Source organism: Rhinolophus ferrumequinum, chromosome 4 (assembly GCF_004115265.2).
Source record: "Rhinolophus ferrumequinum isolate MPI-CBG mRhiFer1 chromosome 4, mRhiFer1_v1.p, whole genome shotgun sequence".
In the NCBI taxonomy this organism is placed as follows: domain Eukaryota; kingdom Metazoa; phylum Chordata; class Mammalia; order Chiroptera; family Rhinolophidae; genus Rhinolophus; species Rhinolophus ferrumequinum.
Genome location: NC_046287.1, coordinates 24,580,959 through 24,605,563, shown reverse-complemented (window position 1 = coordinate 24,605,563; position 24,605 = coordinate 24,580,959). Strand labels below are relative to the sequence as shown.

Sequence of the window (24,605 nt, the reverse complement as noted above, 5' to 3'; positions counted from 1 at the left end):
TTTCATTTTCAAAAATGAGAGATTAGCACTTTAGTTAAAGAATCCAACTTCGGATTTATAAGTGCTATTACTTTGGGCTAAAAAAAATCTGTTTACTATATACAAATGATTGAATTTCATAACAGACATTTCTCATTTAAACATCTGTTGACCTATTTCTGGACCAAATGCAGAGTCTAACCAATGGCAAAGATGACAAATGAATAAGAATAGACATGTTTTGTGGCACCAACATACAGAACATTCCATTCTCATAAATGACAGGCTATTAGCCATACCTTGACTTTCCTGTAAACTATTTCAAAGCTAACATGTCATTGTCACTTACAGGTACATGAGTTCCTTTACAAGTTTATGTATGGACAGCCTATCTGACTAGAATGATCTAGTGCACTCTTGCCAGCAGGCAGGGAGATGTATTCTTTTGGGCATTTTCCATGTCTGAATTTGGACAAAAGAATTTTAGAAATGACAGGCATCATTACACTTAGAGTATCTATGAATAATCTAGCTAATAAAAATTCACATTTGGGGTCCCAGTGATTTAAAGAAAACATCTGAATTCTAATAATAGATATGTGGATGTCACTTAAGTCCTGCTGTTTGAAGATATTTCCTAGTTTTCAGAAACATATAGACTTTTCATTTGTAAAATAAAAACAAATTGCCTTTTAAGTTTTAAAAGAACACATGTATATATATTTTAAAATTTACAAAAATATACGGGAAATCCCAAATCCCAATAATGTGAATTGCTCACCATTAAAATATATACTAATAAGTTTAGGAAAGGAACCTCCTTCTTTAGAGAGCTTTGTAACAGTGAAGGGTATCAACTGCATGAAACAGTTTTACCAGATCTGGTCAGAGACTGCTCCTAACCACTTATCTTTATGGTACTGGAAAGAGACTATAGATACATCTAACTTTAAAAATCAACTAACTGGATGATGATAATAAGTAACAGTTAACATTTACTGAGTACTCAAAATTGTATAATAAATCTCATTTAATTCTATGAAGCACAGAATTATATATATTGGTTATGTTTCTTCTTTCATTTACAATAACACACTTGAATAGATAAAAGGAATTGAGAATATCTTCACATCTAGTAAAAGTGATCTTTAGAACTTTCTTACATCTAGTAATGACTTCTACAAAAGGAGAAACTACATGAACACATATGTGGCATATACCATAGAAATATACAGGTAACACGTAAACAAACATTGATTAAAATCAGGAAAGGCTAAAAGCTTGTTCAATGAAAAGAAAAAGTAGAACAGAAGAAGACACGAAATTGCCATTTTATTATTAAAGCATTTGAGATCTTATTTAATGAATCCCAGTTACAGTAAAGCAAAATTCAATTGCTATGTAGAAAGGACTAACTAAATGGTCTAAATGAAGTTAATATAGCTTACTTTAAAACTAGATTTTTACAGTGTCTTTAAAATGCCCAACTGTTTCTTTCACCCTTAATGTCACTACTATGATGTTATTACTAAAAATCATGTAGGATGACTTTTAATTCATAATAAGTCATATATCATATGGTAGAATGTAGAATCTCTAAGTCTAGAATCATCTAAGGCTAGAGTCTAGAATCATCTGTTCAAGAGAGTAATTTGCTAAATGTCACATTAGTAGGTTGAAAAAATAACCCAACTTTATAGAATTTTAATCACTCCTAAAATAGTGGACACTTGATAAGATTCTGGTTGGAAAATTTAAAAATAAAATGTTACTCTTATAGAAGGACCTGAGTAAATACTAATCCAAGTGACTTAAAAGGCATATGTAATGGGTTGAATGGTGGCTCTTCCCCAAAATATATGTCCACATTCTCATCCCTAGAACCTGCGAATGTGACCTTATTCGGGAAAAGGGTCTTTTGCAGGTGTGATTAAGTGACACACCTTGAGAGGAAGAGCCTGTTCTGGATTATCTGGGTGGCCCTAAGTGCACTCACATGTATCCTTAGGAGAGACATGCAGAGAAGGCCACGTGAAGACAGAGGCAGAAACTGTTGTGATGTGGCCACAGCCAAGGAAGCCAAGAAATGCCTTGAGCCCCCTGAAGATGGAAGAAACACAGACCAGATGGGTCCTAGAGCTTTTCAGGGTGTATGGCCCTGCAGACACCTTGGTTTCAGAGTTTTGGCCTCTGGAACTGTGATATAATAGATTTCTGTTGTTTTAAGTCACCCAAGTTTGTGGTAATTTATTACGGCAACCACAGGACATTAATACAGTATCATTCTGAATTTTGTGGTTGTTTTAAATCTGTATATTAGAGAGCAGAAATGTACATATTGATGTTGTTTCACATCACACATACTGTTTACTAATAGTATGACATAATTGGTCGCAGAAGGAACAACTGCGATAGGAACAAAGAGAACAGATGTCTACTTCTAGCTCTGTTCCTAATAACAGAATAACGGAGGGCAAATCATGTAGCTTCTTTAGATTTGTTTCCTCATTCACAGAATGAGTGGGATGTTTTCAGTGATCTCTAAGTTTTTCCTAACTCTAATTTTTGAGAACTTTTAAAGAGTTAAAAATAATAAAGTACAGTGTACAAATTGTAATATAAAGAACGTTAAAACAGTAACAATGGACAGGTTGGTTAACTGAAATCTGCCAGAAGATTCAAGAATTGACACTTCTACGTAAAACTCTCCATAAAGGCATTAGCTTTTAAAAACACTGATGGAGCTCTAGTTATATGTCCAGAAATGAGCCAGGCTTCATGTTTTATAACAGAAACAAAGCCTGAATGATTTGTAGAAAATAAACTACCACCTATTATGTAGGTATTAAAAAAAGTTAATACATATAAAACACTTGAAGATTGCTCGGCATAGTAAGAAATCAATAAATATTAACTTTATTATCTGGGGTAAATTATCTTTTCTTCTTTTAAGTGTCTTCTATCAATAAAAAAGATCTCATTACTACAACTTTTAAAAATAATATTAAGAAGGTTTATGTAGTAACAAAATTTTTAAAACCTTCACCAACTGATTTTCATTCAGTGGTAACCATTTTTTTGCTCCCCTAAAACATACACTTCAAATCAATCCTGTTTCCTTTTTACTGAAAGAACTTTTCATGATGACTGTAATACTGAAGTATAATTTAGAAGCAGTCTCTAAAACTGGAAGTAATGTTCATCTAAATATGCCTGCCAAGTTTAAAAATGTATTAGGAGTTAAATTGAAACATGTTGAAAATGACTCATTGTGGACCAGAATATACACTGTAGGAAATAAGAGCTCATTTACAAGTGGGAGAAATACACTCACACTTCATCTGTGGTAATTCTCTGGACTTTTCTTCCAGTAAACATCATATTTTAAAATAATCGTGGAAAATATCTTACTTTTAACTGAAATTTTTATAAGTTGACTTAGTCAGCTGGCATTCCAATTTTTAATACATATCTTTTTCTGGATGTGGATATATTTACCAAATGTAAATCTATGAAAATTTCCCCCAAAGCAACAGAGCAGCAGCCTATAAAGAAACCTGTGTAAACTCCCGCCCTCTCTCTCTCTCTGTCTCGGTCTCCCTTGTTCAGTTCACATGCACAGTGGCCAATTATGACTCTAGATTTCTACGAAAGCACCCTAAAGAGGGTAGACGTAATGATAATGTGCTTGCCTTCATTTACAAATGTGACGTTATTGATAAGTCACAAGGAGGCCATGTACTTGAGCACTTTTTCTAGAAGTAAACATGTAAATATGTGTACTGATTCTATCTACCCTCTCCCCTTGTGACCCAAAATTACACATTTGTGAGGCAGCTGGCTGGACTGAGAAAAGACCATGAACTCACTAGTCCTTTCCCCACCGTCCCCAAACGCCCTAAAAGGTCTGTTAGAGGAATGGACCTGAAACTTTGGTCTTACTACCAACATTCTCTCTAAGCTAATTAATGAGACATACACTTAACTTTAATGTGGCCTTAAGCTGGACGAAATCAAACGGTGCTTATGAATTCTAGTGTTTACATTTTGAGTTTAGTTTTCCTACTTCATCAATTATTTGTTATCAGGAATTGGAGTAATCAATTCATTGTAGTATCTGTTCAGCACCCCTTTATCTAGGACTTTTATTTGGAGGCTATCCCTAGCCCCAAACCGTGTTTTATAAATGTGACCATCACCTCGGGCAACAATTGAGCAGTGGGGCGTAACCCACGAGTAGGACAATAGCACTTTCCCTCTCGAAAATTTGCTACATAAAAGCTCCTGAGCAACTCTTTAAAAAAAAAAAAAAGTGTGTGTGTGTGTGTGTGTGTGTGTGTGTATCACATTTATTGGGGTAACAATGGTTAATAACATCATATAAATTTCAGGCGTACAACTTTATGATACAGCATCTGTATAATCCACTGTGCGCTCACCACCTGAAGTCTAGTCTCCTTCCATCACCATATACTTGACCCCCTTCACCCTCTTTGTCCCCATCCCGAGTAGCGTATCTTCATAGCGTACATATTGTCATTACAGAGGGATTCTCAAGATCCCGAATTAGTATTTTAAAAATTTTTGAAACCACTGTAGAATAGTTTGAAATTCTGTTATTTTAACCTTTTTATCTTTTTCATCTTAAAACATCCTGAGTCATTTATTAACATGAAAAGAATATAGTTTTAGTTTTGTCCCAGTTGTTTTTTTCCTACACACACACACACACACACACACACACACACACACACACAAATATACCTAGGTAGTTCATCATTTACAAGTGTTGTCAGAAAAGATACTTTCAGTCTTCTGCCATCTTAATAATTTGCATTCCTTCTGTTTTTTCGCTCCTGTGCTGTTTGCTTTATTATCCACCTTTTGTTATAAGGTCTGTGCTTCTTTTCTCCCCACTTCCTCGGATGGTAAGTGTACCACCTGCTGTATATTATAGCATATCATGTTTAATTGAAGGTTGCTTTCATGACTTTAAGTGATATACTTAAATATATATTTCTTTTTTTTTTTTAAAGCCAAGTAAGCAGTAGATTTATTAGGAAAGGATAGTACACTCTCAAGATAGTCAGAGCAGACAGGCTCAGAGAAAAAGCAGCTACTGCCTTACATATATATTTCTTGATAAAACTATTCATTCTTAGGAAGTTTAAGGAAAGTATAACTATTCAATATTTTATACATATATACTATTTCTTCTTACCATCAGTTCTCTAATTTTAATTTTATGTTGCTGCTATTTTTGATTCTGTTTATGTTAAATTATTTTTATTTTGTAATTTTCCCTTCACAATTATGTTACAATGTTATAATTTTGTAACTAGAATAACAAGAGTTAAGATTTAATTTTACATAAATATTCACTGCCTGTTCTTTTCCACTTTGCTATATCAAGCCATGAGTTCTTTGGGGAGGTTATAATTTCACATAAGCTTTTCAGGAAGGGCCGCACGGTAACAGGCTTCCCCAGTCCTCACAGACTAGTCCCCTCTCATCACTAAGGATGCAGAAAATGTCCTCTTAGATAATCTCATTTCCCTGAATCACATTCTGTTTTATATCTTTCAAATAACCGTTACTGTCTAAAATTATCTTCATTTTGTTATTTCTATGTTTTATGATTAATGCCTTAGGAACGCAAGTTCCATTGAGACAAGAGACCCTTCTGTTTTGTTAAACCCTCAATCTCAGTACCAAGAAAGTGCTTGGCACAAAGCAGATGGCTAATAAATATTGCTGAATATATAAATAAATCTGTAGTTGTGGCGGAGAAACTTGACTCAACCCAATTCATTTTTTCCTTAGTAAGTGACATACTTATTCAACCAAGGTGCTAATACTAAGACTAGTTAGTTAGGAACTGTCTAATACTGTTCCTTTAATGTTCATACTCAGTAACTTCACTTGGATTCACTACATTGCTGCTTTCCATCCTCTTTCCACCACTCAGAATATGATGAGTTCTGCTAAACTGCAGATTCCTTATTTCAGAAAGAATTTTCTTCCCTTTTTATCTCTAAACATTTCCCCCTTCCATTTTGTTTTCTTCCCTTGGCACACTAATTTTCTGAATGTGACTACGTATGTTACATGTTTTCAATGTCTAATACCTTTTTTCTAATTGTTTTCACCACTTTGTCCTTTTGTTTGTTTGGTTCTGCTTTATAACCCCCCGCCACAAGTGACCAATTCAGTTTTCTGGACCTCCCCTCCCTGCTTTTTAAGTTTTGAACATCGTTTATCTAGACAATTTCTCTCCTTAACTTTGCCAGTTTCCTTTCATTTCATTCTATTGCTATACCTTTAACTTCAGAGAGTCTGCTTTCTTAAATTTTTAGTTGTGAATAAGTTATAATCTAAAATCTTTTTAGATTCCTAGAATAAATTTTCAAAATGTTGTCTTTGTCTTTTGCAGCTTTTATATTACTCTGGGGTCTTCCTCCATCAAAAAAAAAAATGTTTACATATGTCCCATACTTGTCTTTTCTACCCCTAATCACTTATTAATCTTTAAATGAAGGTAGTTCTAGCAAGGCCTGCATTTTGCCCCTTCCTGTTTAACAAGATATTATTTGGACGATCCCATTATGCAATGAATTTGGGGAGTATGACTCAGTAATTGCTTTGCTTACGGGAGGAAAGCTGGGATTTTTTAAAGAAGGTACTCTGGAAGGCTATCTTTGGGTTTTCTCTACATTTTTATGCCCAGCGTCTAGTTTATGGGAATGGAAGTATATGTAGGTGTTGCTGCCTCTCATATTTGGTATTTCTTTTCCTCTTTCTGGGAGAGTTAGTCATATGGGCGAAAACTCAGCTTAGACTAAAATTTTCATCACAACCCGTCAGGTTTTAAATAACCTCCATTCATCTCATGGGATAGCAAGTCTTTTTCTCTGCCCATTTATCTGTTTTGTAGCTACTCAGTTTGTTTTTTTCTCATACCCTGTCACTCCTGGTTGAGAATCTCAATCACATGAAAGAAAAAGGCTCTCTTCGAGCCTGGCATGCCTGCAGATACATGATGGAGGAAGAGCTTGAAATCTCCAGCCTTCACTCCTTCACGTTAGGACTAAACTGTCTAATAAAACAACCTCTAGCCACAACTAGCTATTTAAATTTAATTACAGTAAAATTTAAAAAAATTTAGTTTCTCAGTTATACTAGCCAAATTCAAGTGCCCAACGTGGCTGGTGGCTTTTATGTTGGTGAACAAGGCAGATACAGAATCTCTCCATCACTGCAGAAAGTTCTAAGGGAGAGTGCTACCTTCAGGGATGGGATTCTGGTGGAGCACTTCACAACTTCCTCTACATACCACGTACCCCACTGCACTCAATCAGCTGAGCTCCTGCCACACTTTCTTACATGTTGATACCGATTACACTGTATCAAATCAATAGTCTTTGAAATTGATGATACATATTGAGGTCTTCCTTAGTATCCAATGGAGATGGGAGTTTCTTCTCTACTTTATTTTTATTTATATAATATGTGCACAGAGAATGTCATAAAAATGCTCTTACAAAATCTACATCTTTAGAAATCCTCCATCAACTTAACATTTCAGAGTTCACTTTAAAGACAAATTCATCTTTAAACCATAAGTCAGTTGCCCATCTATGATTTTATTTGAAACTAGCTAACTGACAGGAGAAATATCAAAATGGAGCAGTGACAGGTACAAGCTGCTCAGTTTATTCATGTTATTAACTGAAGAAAAGTGTGTTTCAAGTGTGAACTTACAAAAGAATTACGCGCTGGGTTCACTGTCATATTTAGGTCTAACCAATCTGATTTAACCAATGACTGGTTAAAATTAAGCAAAAGCCTGAAAACACTTAATCAGTAATGTCCATCTAGGTTGGTCCACTAACGAACATTCTTTGAAACTTATATTTCAATTGCTTCCAATACATCAATTAGTTATTAATTTCACATTTATCCATGTGTCTATAAGGATATTTTAATCCTGATAAAATGCTTTCTTGTAATTGGAACACCCTGTGTCACTGGCATTCTCTAGCATTACTAGTAAATATCCTCCAAAAGATAAGTAAAAGTACTCTGTCAAGACTTAATAGTTATCTAATGGTAGTCTGGTTTTCACCATTTCCTTTTCTAAATCCTCACTATCTGTTTAATAATATGTTTTAGTTCATGTTGGGCTGCATTCAAGTTAACTGGTGTATAGTTTCTGGCATCTTTCCTCTTGAACCTTTTAGAGAATAAAGACATTTGCTTATTTCCAGATTTCTGGAACTTTGTCTGATAACAACGTTTGAACAAAACAACCAACACTTCAAGTTCTTTCAAACCTTAGGGTACGAAGGTTGAAAGAAGAGGCTTACATCTTCTTTGAGATTCCTGGTTAAGGCACCTAGGAGGGCAGAGTGATAGACAGAAATAACTAGCATTTCTTTAGTACTTATTTTTTACAAAGTGTCTTCAAAGGCTGTTGTAGTGTTCTCCAAACACATATTTGAGGAAAAATACATCAGGATCATTTGGGGAGCTTTGTAGGAAGTACAAATTCCTGGGCTCCCTCTACAGAGATCCTTATTTACTAGGAGTAGAGGAAGGCAAAGGAATATGTCTTTAAACAAACAAACAAGCTTTCCAGGTGACTAAAATTCATCTAGATTTGGGAACCACTGATGTAGTGAAATGAGGAAGAGTCCTGAGCACTCTCTTCAACATTCAAACTGACTCCACAATGGAAAATTATAAAGTTAAAATTAATATGGAAAACTCTAATCAACTGAAATTGATAAATATTTATTGAGAATTACTTACAGTAAAGACACTGAGTAGAGGCCTTACTAGAAAAGCAAAGATGGGGAAGAGAAAGTCTCTGACTTCAAAAAACCAATACTTCAGAGAGACGGGGAGGGAGAGACAGAGAGAGAGAGAGAGAGAGAGAGAGAGAGAGAGAGAGAGAGAGAGAGAAGAAGTTGTAACTGTTGAGTTCAGTCTTATCACATGAGTGGACATCTACCTAGTAGATAAATGGTTGAGATCCACGAGCAAGGGGAGGCGCAAGGTCATTCTTTGCAAAGAATACTATCGAGGATTGAGAGAAAGCACCATACGCTTAAGAAAACTGCCAGCGATCATTCTGTCTGGAGTATATGGGTCAGAGTAAAAAGAAAGAGCTCAGTCTGGAAAGACAGGCAAGGAGTCTACGAATGACCTTAAATGCTAAGCTGTGCAGTCTGAATGCCACTCTGTTGAATGACTTGATCCGAGTTCTCAGTTTCTGAACAATTACTTTGGAGGAGTGAGTGATGAAAGAGAGAGGACTGAACAGAAGACAGAGAGTTCAAAGACTATGATACATAGTACAGGCAAGAGAAAATAAAGGCTTGACTAGAGCAGTGGCACCTGGGATTAAAATGAGGGAAATGATGAGATATATTTAGAAATTAGAATCAACATGTCACGGCTTAGCTTTAGTGCCAGAGAGGCCGTTCTTGACTATCACGGTACATCTTACCCAAGCCATTATTCTTCCTTACACAACCTAGTTAAGAGCCATCACCAAAACATATAATTATGATATAATTATACACCAAACTGTTTGTGTGTTTATGTATTTTCTGTCTCTCTCAACTAACTCTCAGCAGAGTCACTTTCCAGTGTATTTACTAATGTGTCTCACAGCGACTGGCACACGGTAGGTTACCAGTAATTATTTATTGGTTGAATAAATGGGCAGGGGGGTGAGGAGGAAAAGGCAGTTGTGAATTACCAACATTCTTGTTCAAGTGCCTGGGCAAGTGGTGATGGTAGTCAGAATGCAGAGCTACAGGAGGAAGAACAGGTCTGGGCACGAGGATTAACTGAGTGGGGAGAGACAGAGAGACCAATTAAGAGGTACTGTACCCAATTACAACACGACACCAGTCAAGTCATGAGAGGCTGATCCAGGAGCCTGCAACAGGGGGGAAGGGTATTTCAGAAATACTACTGCGGCAGAATACATACAAATCAACAAGTGATTAGACACAGGAGCAATGGGAAAGGACTGCTATTCTGAAGAGTCAAACAGAAATAGCTTAAAAATGGTGGTACGGTTGATGGATGTGAAGTCAGCTGAAGTAACTTTTTGTTTTGGTAGGGGTGAATGTGGGAGGAAACAAAGTTTGTTTCACGAAGACAGCCACATAAAATATCAATAGAGTAGCTGGAAATCTCAGTTTCTAAGACCTAAGGAGTTTAAGAACATTACTGGTCATTTTCTAAAGTAACAGTTGAAGATGAGTAGAAGACGTGTGCCTAAGAATAAGATATATATATATATATATATATATTTTTTTTTTTTTTCTATTTTGTTTTCTATTTTGTATATATATATAACACACATACCTACATACAGGACCAAATGTCATGAAAACAAAATAGAAAAAATTGAAGAACTGTTCCAGATTGAAGGAGACTGAAAAGGCATGATAACTAAAAATAATGTATGATTCTGGTCTGGATATTGTGCTAGAAGAAAAATTGTTATAAAAAGACATTATTGGGACAAATGACAAAAATGGGTAAAAGTACTGCTATCAATGTTGTTCTTTATTTGAAAATGTACTGTGGTTATGTAAGAGAATATTCTTATTCCTAAGAAATAAACTGTGAAGAGGTAAAAGTATATGTTACATTCACTAAACTATTGAGAAAAAAATAGTGTGAGAGTGTGTGTGCGTGCGTGTGTGTGTGTGTGTGTAAGGGAGGAAGGGAAGAAAGGAGAGATGGCGACAGAATAAGAATAAAACAAATATACCAAATGTTAAAAAGGGTGAATGTGAGTAAAAGATGTATTACAGAACTTCTTTGTATCATTCTTGTAGCTCTTGTGCACATATGAAATTATTTGAAATAAGAAGTTAAAAAAGAATACGGACCAAGATAGAATCCTGGAACACAGCCTTGATTTTATAAGGTAAAAAGTGAACTGATCCTTTTAAGAGTGACAGCCGTTCAGTTACTCAGGACTGAGGAGAGAAGAGGTTCACGTCAGTATGTACGGAAAGAGCATTTCTCTACGACAAACTGTTCTATTTATGTAACAAAATATGCACAACATATGTGATAATTCTAGTGCATTTCTGTATAAAGATATTCTCTCCCACAGAATTTCAGGTTAACAACATTAGCATCCGTCATTAACTCTCCTGATACAGAACAATATGCTTTCTGACCACAGAAGCCCCAGTACTTTTTTAAGGAAAAGGACTCATGAAACAATACCCAATTGCTCTCCTCTCTCTCTCTCTCTCTCTCTCTCTCTCTGTATTCTTACTTGCTGCACAAAAGACATTCAAGATACATGTTACTTTGAGATGGAGGAGAACAGGTGTATCACTTTAGAACCAGTATCATTTATGCCCAATTGTAAGCAATAAAGTTCCCATGAATGGTTAAAGGACTCCTTGAGCCATTGTTTCTGGTGGGACAAGGACTTTCAAATCAGACCAATACCTAATAAAGAGAAAGGAAGATAGAAGAGAGGTGGCATAAAATAAAATCTATACACTGTGACCCGAATATGGGAGTTTACCAGTTCCTTTCAGAGCCTGATTGATGTCTATACTGAAAAGAAACAGCCACTTTTCATCTCAGCAATACATTTCTTAATGCTTTTACATATACTGTATTATTATTAATTCCAAAGCCTTTAATGAGGAAAGAAGTAGAATCACTTGTGGTAACTTAGAAAGTAATGAGTACAGCTTGACATAACAATCCTATAAAAGTGAGCAAATAAATATATATCAGATGGAGCAACAGCTTAAAAACCAAGAGAAAATTTTAGAGCAACATGGGGCTAGACTACTCAACATAAACAAAGCAAACCTATGGAAAAATTGAACATTATAAAGAATGAGAGAAATCAAATAACATAGAAAAGATTAATTTTATAAACTCTAGAAAATCATTACAGTGGCCCATTGAGAGTATTTTGCAAATTATGAAAAAAATTCAGATATTAAAAATTTCATCTAAAACGTACAAATTTATTGTATATTCTTTCATAAAGAAGTATGACAAAAGAATAACTTAATATACATTGAGAATTAGGAATTTCTGCATTCAAATAACAATTATGATGTGAATTCCTGTATATAAGCATGAAATCTAAGAAAAATATGAAAAAAGTTATCACGGAGTTAAGTAGAAGAGTTTGAGTACCATACTATAGCTTTTATTTTAAATCTCAACATTCTTTATTCCATTAAGTTTCTTCTGCAAATGATACAAATACTGACTTGCCTGCTGAAGCCAGGAACAGATTAAAAGACAGATAAAACAAAAACAAAACAATACAAAACTATGAGAAAAGGAAGACTAAAGTCATGTTAAAACTGTTTTACTCTTGGGGATAAAGCACTGAATTGAAATTTAGGACAGCTGGCTTCTATTAAAGGTTTAAACTAGCCCAGTATGACTTAAAAATTACTTATCTATTCACCTTTTACTGTTGTCCTCTACAATTAAAAAATGAGAACAAAATCCTATTATTATAATCAGCAATGTTGCAGGGACTGAAAACAGTTTCAAGCAATAATGATTTAAAAATACTTATGGACTGAAAACTATTTGAAATATATTTCAAAATATGAAATATATATTTTAAAACAGCTAAAATAATCATAAATAAAAAAATACTATTAAAATTAATTTCAGATTGCAAGCTTACTTTAGATTCATATATAGGCCTCTCACGTAGGCTCCCACAGATCGAACAGTATATTCAACTTATTTTACTATTCACACTGATTGAGTTTAAAAATTTTCCCCTTTTGAGCCGGCCCAGTGGCTCAGGCGGTTGGAGCTCTGTGCTGCTAACTCCAAAGGCTGCCGGTTCCATTCCCACCTGGGCCAGTGGGCTCTCAATCACAAGGCTGCTGGTTCAACTTCTCGAGTCCCACAAGGGATGGTGGGCAGCGCCCCCTGCAACTAAGATTGAACAGGGCTCCTTGAGCTGAGCTGCCGCTGAGCTCCCGGATGGCTCAGTTGGTTGGAATACATCCTTTCAACCACAAGGTTGCTGCTGATTCGACTCCTGCAAGGGATGGGTGGGCTGCGCCCTCTGCCACAAGCAACGGCAATTGGACCTGGAGCTGAGCTGCGCCCTCCACAACTAAGACTGAAAGGACAAAAACTTGAAGCTGAACGGCACCCTCCACAACTCAGATTGAAGGGACAACAACTTGACTTGGGAAAAAAAAGGCCTGGAAGTACACACTGTTCCCCAATAAAGTCCTGTTAAGTCCTGTTCCCCTCCCCCAATAAAATCTTAAAAAAAAAAAAAAATTTCCCCTTTTCACAGAAAGAATCCTCACAGTGCGTGCAGAGATCCCAAGCAACAGAACATGACGTAGTAACAGTTCATGTTCATTAAAGCTGGGTACTTGTTACATATTAAATAAATTACTGAACTTGAATGGGGATATGCCTGAGAAAAGTCCATTCCTTTGTAGAAAATTAAAGTCCTTGAATAAAAAGCACTTTTCATTCATGTTTGAAGGTGGCACACTACATCCTTACATTTCTCTTTACAATAACACAGGTTGTTTATAATCATTACATGAGGCATTTGGTAAAGACAAACGTTTAACATAAATGAAAAAGATGAGACTAATTATACCTGATCAGGAAATCGTCTATAAGCATATCTGAAGTTTTATTTAAGCACAATCTATGTAAAAATTCAAACACATTTGTTTATTCCGATCATGATACCAAGGAAGCAGAATCACATATTTGAGTATTAAAAACTTAACCTCTAAATAATAAAAATATTTGTCTTTGGGTTTTACTACATTCAAAACTACACATGATATTCCCAAAACATGTGAGTTCACATACTCCTAGACAATTTATACGCAAAAGAATTTTAGTGGATATTAAACAGTATATAGTGTCCGTTTCCAATAGTCCTTAGCAGGTTTTTATTTTGAAACAAACAAAGAAGTGAACTGCAGAGATTTAAAAAACAATACTCTCAGAAATAGGTTGGGTTTACCATTCCTTCTCCATGGTACCTTAGCCAGCATATTAACTCTTTTGAGCTGTTGTCACAGATAATGTCAGAATCAACAGGGACTTCAACCTCACCGAGCTACCCACGGATGCTTCAATTCTCAGAAGCACCTTCCTACTGAATGCTTGGCCTGAACATTTCTACTGATGGAGAATAATACACTATTAGATTGGTGCAAAAGTAATTGCGGTTTAAAAGGTTAAATAAAAAAAATTGCAAAAACCGCAATTACTTTTGCACCAACCTAATACATGCCAAGGCATTTTGAAAAGCCCTGTTAGAAAGTCTATCCTTATTTTTTCTTGTAATGTTTACCCAGTGATCCTAATTCTACTACTTTAAGTCTTACCAAGTGAGAAAATCAGCTTGTTCATGTAAGAACCTTTCAAATATTTGTAGACAGTTATAATCTAGCATTATTAGGACATTTTTGAATCTTTCCAGTTTAGTTCATTTTCCTTTTAAGACCTTGGGTTTAAAGTTTGGGTTTAGATCCCAGTATGATTCTATAGATAAGGTAATCACTGACCACATTCTAGATACAACTTCCATTACTATAGGATAATATCTCCATATTGAAATCTTCCAAGTTCTTTTCCCATTTCAATTCTAAGCACTTATTTTCACATTTGAATTCAATTTCAATTCAATTATACTACCAACACAGGTTTTCTGGACCCGAGTGTATGATCTTATACTTATTCATTAAATTTCATTCAGCTCATTAATTCTGCCCGAAAAGATCTACTTGGTCTTCATTCTGTAACTCAATTTCTTTGTTATTCTTCTCTTATATAAAATTTGTAATGTAAGCTGTTTTCATTTTTACCCAAATCACTGACAAAAATGTAGAAATATAGTACTGAATGTAGTAATATAATACTACAAAGTATCATGGCCATTATAAACCTACCCCTTCATTATTAATGATTCTCTAAAAACTTTTGGGTAAAGCCCTTCAACAGCTAACAAAATTTACCTAACCTTGAATTATGTTCATATATTCCCCATCATTCCCCAAAATGAACTTTGGATAGATGCAAGTTATAACGTGAAAATGTAATTATAAAAACTCATATGGAAGAGTAAAGGTACAAGAATAGCCACAGCAATTCTGAAAAAGAATTTTAGAGTCAGTTCAAGTTTCAATAAAAAGTCTTTTAAATTTTTGACATTAATTGTATTGAATTTATAGATTAATTAAGGAAGAATTAAATTGTGGGACTGTCTAGAATCCTACTTTTTTGGTCATTTAGCAACATTATAGCCTTAAGGAGGATTTCCCCCTTTATTTGTCTATATTAAAACTAAAAAAATAGATAAGTACCTGTAACTGTTTCAAGCAGTTTGTTAAAACCCACACTTGAGTTTTAGATTCCCAGATGTTATTCTCATTCATTTGTTCAATAAATGCTTAGTCCTGTAACTGCTTTTAAAGGTGTGAGCATTAACTCTATTTGTTGCTCATAGGTTACTTCTAGTGTGTCTAGAAATACTTTTTCTCCTTCTTTGTCTTGATTTTAAAACTATCACAAGTATTTAGGGTTGACTGAAATTCAGGCTCTGAATAAGCAAGGTTTTACTCTCACTTCAAGGGATTAAGAATCAAGTTTTTCTCATCTGGCAGTTTAAGAACGAGCTGTTCCAGTTTTGATATTCTGGTGGAATATTCAATATTCTAGTGGAAATGATTTGGAACAATATCAATTTTTGAATAGCAAAAATTCAGTTAGTAAAGCTTAATTAACAAAAATAATTGAACAATTTTATAGTACTAGCAAACATTTGTACAATCTTAGTAAACATTTATATATATGTGCCAAATACTGTTCTATGTGCTTTAGAAACATTAAATGAGTGAATTCTCAGTAATTCATAAGATAGTTTTAAATACTAAAGTATCCCATGGCGTTTAGGATAAATACCAGTCTCTCGACAAGTAGATAAAAAGAATTTTAGGTGTCAGGAGTTTAGAACATTACAGAGCTTAGTATAAATATAAAGTAGCCAATTTTAAGGTTACGTTTACTATTCTCTTCTCTTCAAATTCACAAAAACAAACCAATGCTAGCAAGTTATGAAATTATGCCTGGTTTTCTAGTTAAAATCTTATGCTTTCTTTCAAAGCTTGTTAATTTGTTCATAAATATTATTTAATAATGACTAACTATATCACGTTGAAAAAAACATCAACAAAAAGCCAAGTAAATCTTTAGGGGAAATCATATAGATTTATAAATAGAAAGGTTATACATGTTACTTGTAAAAGATAATTTAAAGATAGGTTGTAACAGCACTGCAATAAAAACAGTTGATTTATAAATTTATCTTATATTAAGATCTTTGAAATTAGACATACACTATAGGAAACAATTCTTCAGTATTATATTTAGTAAAATTCCTCCTTGGGTGAGGTTTGTAAAGTTGATGTGCATTGAGAAGTATAACAATTTGAGCCATTTTAAAAGATTTTGACATTCTAAAGGATTAACCATAGGTTAATTATGTGAAGAGTTGTCTTTGTTTTTGTTTCACATATTGCTTAAATCACAAGTGAATGTGCAAGTGTTCATTTATCAGCTGAAAGATTCACTGAGCTTATTTTCAAAATTTATCAGTATACTATCACAGGAACTTTTCTGTCTGAAATTATTTCAAAATAAAAAGTTAACAAAAAGGATAGCCACGGTTTAGTCTTAATGTAGTCTAACCACTGAAAATTCAGTGTTCAATGAGGTAATATTTACCTTACTATTCATCATCTCTTTAACTAGGCTATTAAATATCCTTTTCTATTGTCATTCTCTCTCTTCCCCTCCCTCCTACACACAGGAAGCAGAACATATAGACATTTACAAAAATGAACTAGGGTGTGTACAATGGTACAACCACTTTGGAATTAAGTTTGGCAGGTTCTTTTAAAGTAAAACATTCATCTACCCTATGATTAGCAATTCAACTCCTAGGTATTTATCCAAAAGAGATAAAAACACATGCCCACAAAAAGACATGCATAAAAAATGTTCATAACAACTTTATTCATGATACCTCCAAACTGGAAACAACTTAAATGTCTATCAACAGGTGAATGAATTAACAAACTTTGGTACGTTTATAGCAATAGTAAACAATGAACTACTGATACAAAAACAAAATAGATGAAACACGCAATGTTGAGTAAAAGAAGCTAGACATGAAAGAGTACAAGTGCATACTGTACAATTCCATTCATTTTCAGTCCAGGAAGAGCAAAACTAAACTATGGTGACAGAAATCAGAAAGTGTTTGCCTCCTGACTGAGCTTGACAAACACGGTATTAGGAAACTCTCTAGGATGATTAATTGCTCTCTATCATGTTTCAAGGTATGAAATAATTACACATTACAAAAATAATGCATGTATATTATACTGAAATCGAAAATTGTATTTTATTAAAAATAGATTTTCTGAAGGAAAAAGTAACAAGAACAAAAACTGAAGAGTTTTAACATTTCTATTTTTAGGACACTTACCTGTCTAAGAGCTGATTATGCTTTTCTAAAGCATCCTTTTCAGCCATCACTGCTCGGTCCCTTTCAGCCACAGCATTATCCTTTGCTTCTCGGAGATGTCTAATATTTAAACATACATACATTCAGTTATTCCAGGTACGTAAGTATCCATCTTTTAAAGATTCATAAATGAGCTTGCTTGGAGTTGTAGTATCTGTTATTAAAGATCTCCGAGAAGATGACAATTCAAATTGTACATGCATTTCGCTGGCTTGCGGAGCTTCTGTTAGCAGCACGCAGCAGTGTGGGTGCGGACATGGGCTACCTCTATAGGTCATGTCACCTTTCTACATGTGGGTTGAAGGTAGGCTAAACAGTAACTTATTTAAAACCATAATCGAATGAGGCAGGTATAATTACATATTACCCAAAGGAAAACTGAGGCTTTGAGATGTTAATCAATGTTCTATAAAATACTTTAAGTGAAGGATATAATAGAGAGATCACAAGTATCAAAATGGAAATGAAGTTTGGGATATGAGTGAGAAAACAACTGAAGTGGTAGACCTGGGGATCTCATTTGTGGAGAAAGGAAAGGGAAGGAAACACATAAGGACTGACAGATTAGGAGAAAGTAGAAGGGACGAAGTACATGAAGTCCTGATGAGATGACAAACACATTATGTGGAAGTTGTACAACCAAGATGGAAGATTTCTGTTGGAGAATGGTGATTTGGAGGTAGAATAGTACTTTCAGTGATAGAATTTTAGCTGACACTAAGATCTAGTGTGTGACCACTGGGTAGCTTAATGAAGTACAGCTGATATAAAGGTCAATATTCATGTAGGGCTCAGGAAGTATGAGACTAGAGTATTAATCACTCACAGTGCTGATAGCAGGAATTAAAATCGACGGAAAGATACATTTAGTGGCAGTTAAGAGGAATGTCCAAAGAGTAAAAGGTAACACCAGTGAGGAATTAGATGATACAGCCAGACAGAGCCCTCAAAGATCAAATCTTGTTTGTTTTTTAATCAAAGTGGAAGTTTGGATCAAGAAAAATACCAACAGTAAGCTTCTGTCAGGGTCAATTTTTTCAAAAATTCTATTCTGTAACAGAGTTACAACATAAATAAAGATAGAGTGTAATAAATGATTTTGCTCACTTAATCTCTAGAAATCCCTCATGTTGTATCTTCTAACCTATTTTATAGCTGAGTAAACTGAAGTTTAGAGAGCTTAAGTACCTAGCCCCAAGTCTCATGGCCTAACTGTTAAAGCCATACTTTGAGCCCAGCTATGTCCTACTTCAAAGAGAGTGGTTTTTTTACATCACATCACCCTATCTCCCATTAAGAACTGGATGGGATTTGGAATTTGGTTTTTACCCTTCATGGAGACTGTCAGCAGGAAGTCATGAAAATCCACATAGTTGGAATAAGTTACTAGGTATAGTAACAACTAGATAGTAGAAAAGTTTAGTGGCCATACTTGCTGTGCCAGTGCTCAATGCCATCTTTTGCACAGTGCAAAAAGATGCAACAAACTTAAAATTGAAAACATGTCAACCAATAGAGATTCATCAGTGAAATTGTTTATGAGCCAGAAATAAAATAATTTCAAAGGAACTAGAGTACAGATAATTCTTATTAAAAAGAAAATAACTTCTGTATACTATTATCGAAGTGGAAGTACATATCATAAAATATCACAAATGGCATGTCATTTTCTGATATCATCCTGATTGCAATGACCTTCAAAAAATATTCTATTATTGAACTAACTGAAAAATGAAAACTTACTTTTATAGATAGAATAAAATTCTGAGTATATTAAACATTTGCATATTCTTCCTTCCTAAATGACCTCTATGTTTTAGTCAGTAAATCACCACAAATTGATTGCAATTTTCATTTCTCAAATATAGCCTCATCATTCTGTAAGTTATTTCAGTAGCAAAATTCCAGGTAGATCACATTTACAATACTGATTAATCATGAATGCTTAGATGGTAGATGGAGAAGCTTCAGTCTCTAACAATATTTTCTTTGCTGCACTAATAGGCATTAGAAATAAAAAACAAGTTGTAAGTGAATTAAATAAAACCCAGATTAAACTAACACTAGGGCTTATGAGAGAAGGTATAATAAGAGGGTACTACCCCATCTGACACCGTCCATAGCTATTACAATACCACTGACTATATTCTATGTTGTATTTTACATCCTATGACTATACATATTTTTAATAAATTTTAGTTGACATTCAATATTATATTATTTCAGGTGTACAGCATAGTGGTTAGGCATTTATATAATTTATGAAGTGATCCCCCGGAAAGTCTAGTACCCATCTGACATTATAGTTTTAACAATAGTATTGATTATAGTCCCCATACTGTACTTCACATGCCTGCCGATGACTACTGATTTTTTTTTTGTACTTCCTAATCCCTTCATCTTTCTCATCCATCCCCCACCCCCTCCCATCTAGCAACCATCAGTTTGTTCTCTGTATCTATGAGTCTATTTCTATTTTGTTTGTTTGTTTATTCTGTTCTTTAGATTCCACATGTAAGTGAGATCGTATAGTATTTATCTTTCTCAGTATGACTATTTTGCTTAGCCTAATACTCACTAGGTCCACACATATTGTTGCAAATGGTAAGATTTCATTCTTTTTTGTGGCTGAGAAATACTTCATTGTGTGAATGTACCACAATTTCTTTAACCAATCGTCTATTGATGAGCATTTCACTTGTTCCCATACCTTGGCTATTGTGAATAGTGCTGCATATATCTTTTCAAATTAGTGTTTGGATTTTTTGGATAAACACCCAGGAGTGGAATTGATGGGTCATAGGGTAGCTCTATTTTTAATATTTTGAGGAACCTCCAAATCATTTTCCACAGTGACTGCACCAATGTGCAATCCCACCAGTAGTGCACGACTGTTCCCTTTTGTCCACATCCTCGCCAGCACTTGTTGTTTGTGCTGATTATTTATAACTGGAGGAAGACAGGTGAGTGAATGAAGAAAAGACATGAAAGTTGGACCTAGGACAAAAAAGTAGAGGCAATTTCAAGAGAAAACTGCAATGAATGGGAGAAAGTGCTAAAAACCCAGGCCTCTACCAAGAGGTCCTCTCATAGGTGTTTGCTGGTAAGATGATGTGTAATTATCAGGTACCACACCTCCCACGGCCCCACCCACAACCTGCATATTTCAGTAAGCAGCAGCATACTTCCTTTAATATTATCAATTGTCTTTTAATGTTTCAAATTAAGTCTGAGAAAGAGAAACTGAACTATTCTTTCACTGACAATAGTAATAATAGCAAACAGAGTGCTTACCACATGTTACTAACGATTCTAGGCTCTTGATGCATAATAACTCTTTTATTATTTATAACAATATTAAACATTAAAATAACATGTAATAACGTAATCTTCACAACAACCCCACAAAGTGTAGGTTGTATCATTACCTCCATTTTACAAAGAAAAAGACTGAAACAGAGAAATTCAGTATTTGCCTAAGGTCACATAACAAGTGAGTGATGGAGCCCCAATGTGAACCCAAACCGCCTGGTTCTAGAATCATGCTCTTCAGCATATTATGCTGCCTCTCTCAAGATTTCCTTTGTTTCACCGAAGTTTTCTCCTTGGGAAATTCTGTCATTATGAGATTTATATTATACGATGATCTCAGAGTACAAATAGATGTTAAATCAAAAATAATCCTTAAAAGAACTGTAAATATATTATACACTTGTTTTTATGGACCATGCTCTTTGAAACTTAGACTGGTTTGATAAAATACCAGAAGTACTGTATTCCAGCCACAGACAAAACCATAACTGCCATATAACTAATAAATTATCCATTTTTAAAATATTAAGTGCAGTAGAAAAAGTTAACAAAATACAATTAAATAGTAGGAATTCAAATGTTTTTCAAAAGACAAACTTGAGAAACTGACAGACACTATAGCATGTGCAAGCAAAAGAAGCTAGTTTTAAAAGTCCACCTGAATATATATAATACATGTAATAAAATGTAACTAAACATATGACTATATCTATATATAATCTATATATAATCAAATAACAGAAAGATGTTGGGAACTGGCCATCTGGACATTAGAACAAGTATTTTACAAATACAAAAATTCAAACATTTCATCGTTAAAAATGCTTTTAGATAGCCTGGCATTTGATTCCAAAACTGGTTTTCATGATTCTTTTATATTGTTTCCTACAAACTCCATTCCCCCATATACACATGTTTATGTTTCCCATCCATCCTGTATTTGCGTGTGGGAGGTGAACTGAGAGGAAAGATGCCAGAAAACAGAAAAGAAATCTTATCAATCTTACATAAAATGCAAAAGGAAAGTGAGTATGCCAGTATTATAACTAGTGTCCAAATAATGTATTTTTCAACTTGAGGCACTTTTTTACAGTGGGAGAGGGTGCTCTTAATAATCATGCCAGAGAAACAGGCACAAACCAGAACTTCTATGGACAAACAATGGGGAAATATCGTCTTAAATTATAACTTAAATTATAACATTCAAACAAGAAACTTACAAAGTTAAGTTCTTAATTATTTCTCTATGGAAAGGATTTTAATATTACAATAAAATTGATGTATTTCATGCACAATCTAGTGTATCTGTGCAGAGATGACTCCTAAATTTACATTTCAAAAGTAGTAAGAAAAATGTTCAAAGAATAAGGAAAACTTTAGGAACCACTGAAATTCTAACAGGAACAAATCAGAGTTTGGCAACGCCAAGAGCATGTCTTAGCCTGAATAAACATCACTAATACCTCAGAATTTGAAATTTACCAGGAATAAATAGTGAAAAATACGTAGCTGTCAGAAGAGCTCAACAGGTACAACTAAGCAACCCATTCTCCTTCTGCCTCCATGTGAAATATTTTTGGTTAATAAAAGTGAATATATTTTTCCAGTTGGAACAAAAAGGAATGAAATAGGCTGTTTATATGACAAGCTTATTTACAGGGAAAACATATGAATTAATCACTTTTACCTTCAGATTTTCTTCCTGGACAAAACAGAAAACTACTCATTTCCATTCCAGGTGCTTTTGTTTTTAAGATGGCACAAAATAGAAGGGTTACAGTGGATTACCTGCTATTATATAATCAATGACCAATAATCTGTCCTTTAATTAACTTAGATAATTGAAAAGTGAATGAATAGGACATAAAAATAAAGAGCAAAGTGTAAATTTTATTTAGCACAATTTCTTGGGGGAAGTTATGCATCTTAAGAGTCGATGCTTTCTGAAATTACTATTGACTGAACATGCTATAATTTCTCATCCTTTTATTTTACTTGGTGCCCAAGCAGATTAATTTTTTTCATTTTACAGATGTGGAAACTTTTGCTAAAAGTAGATAAATATGTAATCCAAACCATGGTTTAAAATATTATGAAACATTTATGCACCAAAATCAAAAACACATGTTTAAAATCCATTAATGTATTGATATTTAAAAAGTAGCTGTTAGAACAAAACGTAATATATTAAAATGAAACGAGGTGAACCTGGTGGATGGTTAACGGAGTGACGACGTATTATATCGGTCACCATGCTTGCTCCTCATGAAATCTATCTCATTACAAATCTTTGTGTAGGTTTTCATCTAAACCATTAGCCACCCGATTTCTCAAAAGTAGGACCTATTTATTCTTTCATTTAACAGATTGAGCACTTACTATGGACCAGACATTGGTACAAGGAAGCCAGCACTGAACAAAAGATGAAAATCCCTATTCACATGGAAATTACATTTCAGTAAAAAAGAATCCACAAGTATTTTAGCAGGTCCTAAGTGTTCCAGAAATAAATAAGACAGGGAAAGGGCCAGTGGGCAGCAAGGGTCAGGGGGTGGTGGGAGATGTCACAACTTTAAACAGGGTAGTCAGGAAAGACATCAGAGAGCAGGTGACATCTGAAGACTTGGAGAAAGTGAGGAACAGGGCTCCAGGATATCCAAGAGAGCAGGGTTAGCAGTGGGAACTGTAAATACAAAGGACCTGAGGGGGGGAATGTTTACCTCACAGCTAAGGACCAAGAGGCAGTGTGACTAAGCAAGTGACTAGAATGGAGGAGTAAAACGAGGACGGGGTGACTGGGAGCAGATCAGGTAGCATCACCGTCCATTAGAATCATTTGCTTTTTTACTAAGATGGGGAACCTTTTTATTCGAGCAGAGGACACAATGTGACCTACCATTTAACAGCAGCAGTGCTGAGAACAGACTGGTGAGGGCATGGAAGGAAGCTGGGGGACCATGTAAGAGGCTCTGCAGTAATTCAGGTCAGAGATAATGGCATCTTGGACCAAGGTAGTATCTGTGAGATGGTAAGAGATCATAAATTTTGAAGATACAACCAAAGGGATCTGCTGACAGAATATGGAATGTGAAAGAGAGAGAAGAGGTTGAAGACGGCTTCAGATTTTTGGTCTAAGTGGGTAGATTAGGGATGCCTTTACCTGAGCTGGGTCAGACTGAAGACAGAGCAGGACTGGAGGGGCAGAAGGTTGCTTCTGGACACGTTAAATTTAAGATACTTAGTAGATAACCAAGCAGCTGCAAAAGATGTCAAGGATGTGAGGAGGACTAGTAAAGGGAGTGAATAGTGCCCAGACTCTCTAGAGTCAGAAGAGGAAAGGGGAAAATCAAAGTGCGGTATCCTGGAAACTAGGGAAAGAATGTGCTTCCACGAGTATGGAATGATCAACTGTATTAAGTATTGCTGATACGTCCAGTAAGATGAGAACTGAGAACCTGAACACTAGATTTTTGGCAGCATGAAGGTCTCTGGGGGCTTATAAGAACAGCTTTGTTGGAGCAGTACAGGGTGGTGGTGGTGGTGGGGGAAGCTTGATAGCAAAATTTTTTAAATGGGGGGTAAAGAATGAGTGTATACAATTCTGTAGGAATTTGGCCACAAAGGGGAATAAAGAAATGGGGCAGTAACTTAAGAGGGAAGTGGAGATAAAAAAAAAAAAAAAGGCTTTTTAAAGATGGGAGAA

The 24,605-nt window shown here is 34.8% G+C and overlaps 1 protein-coding gene across 3 annotated transcripts in view; it reads right to left on the bottom strand.

Moving 5' to 3' along the window:
• The window catches only part of PIBF1 (progesterone immunomodulatory binding factor 1), a 180,849-nt gene that overhangs the window by 105,479 nt on the left and 50,765 nt on the right, over window positions 1-24,605 (bottom strand). For all 3 annotated transcript variants that reach the window (XR_004422808.1, XM_033103851.1, XM_033103850.1), the window contains exon 10: window positions 17,552-17,650. Coding sequence is in view for 2 of the 3 variants with exons in the window: in XM_033103851.1 (XP_032959742.1) it covers window positions 17,552-17,650 (99 nt within the window). In the remaining variant the exon portion in view is untranslated. The remainder of the gene's footprint in view (window positions 1-17,551; window positions 17,651-24,605) is intronic.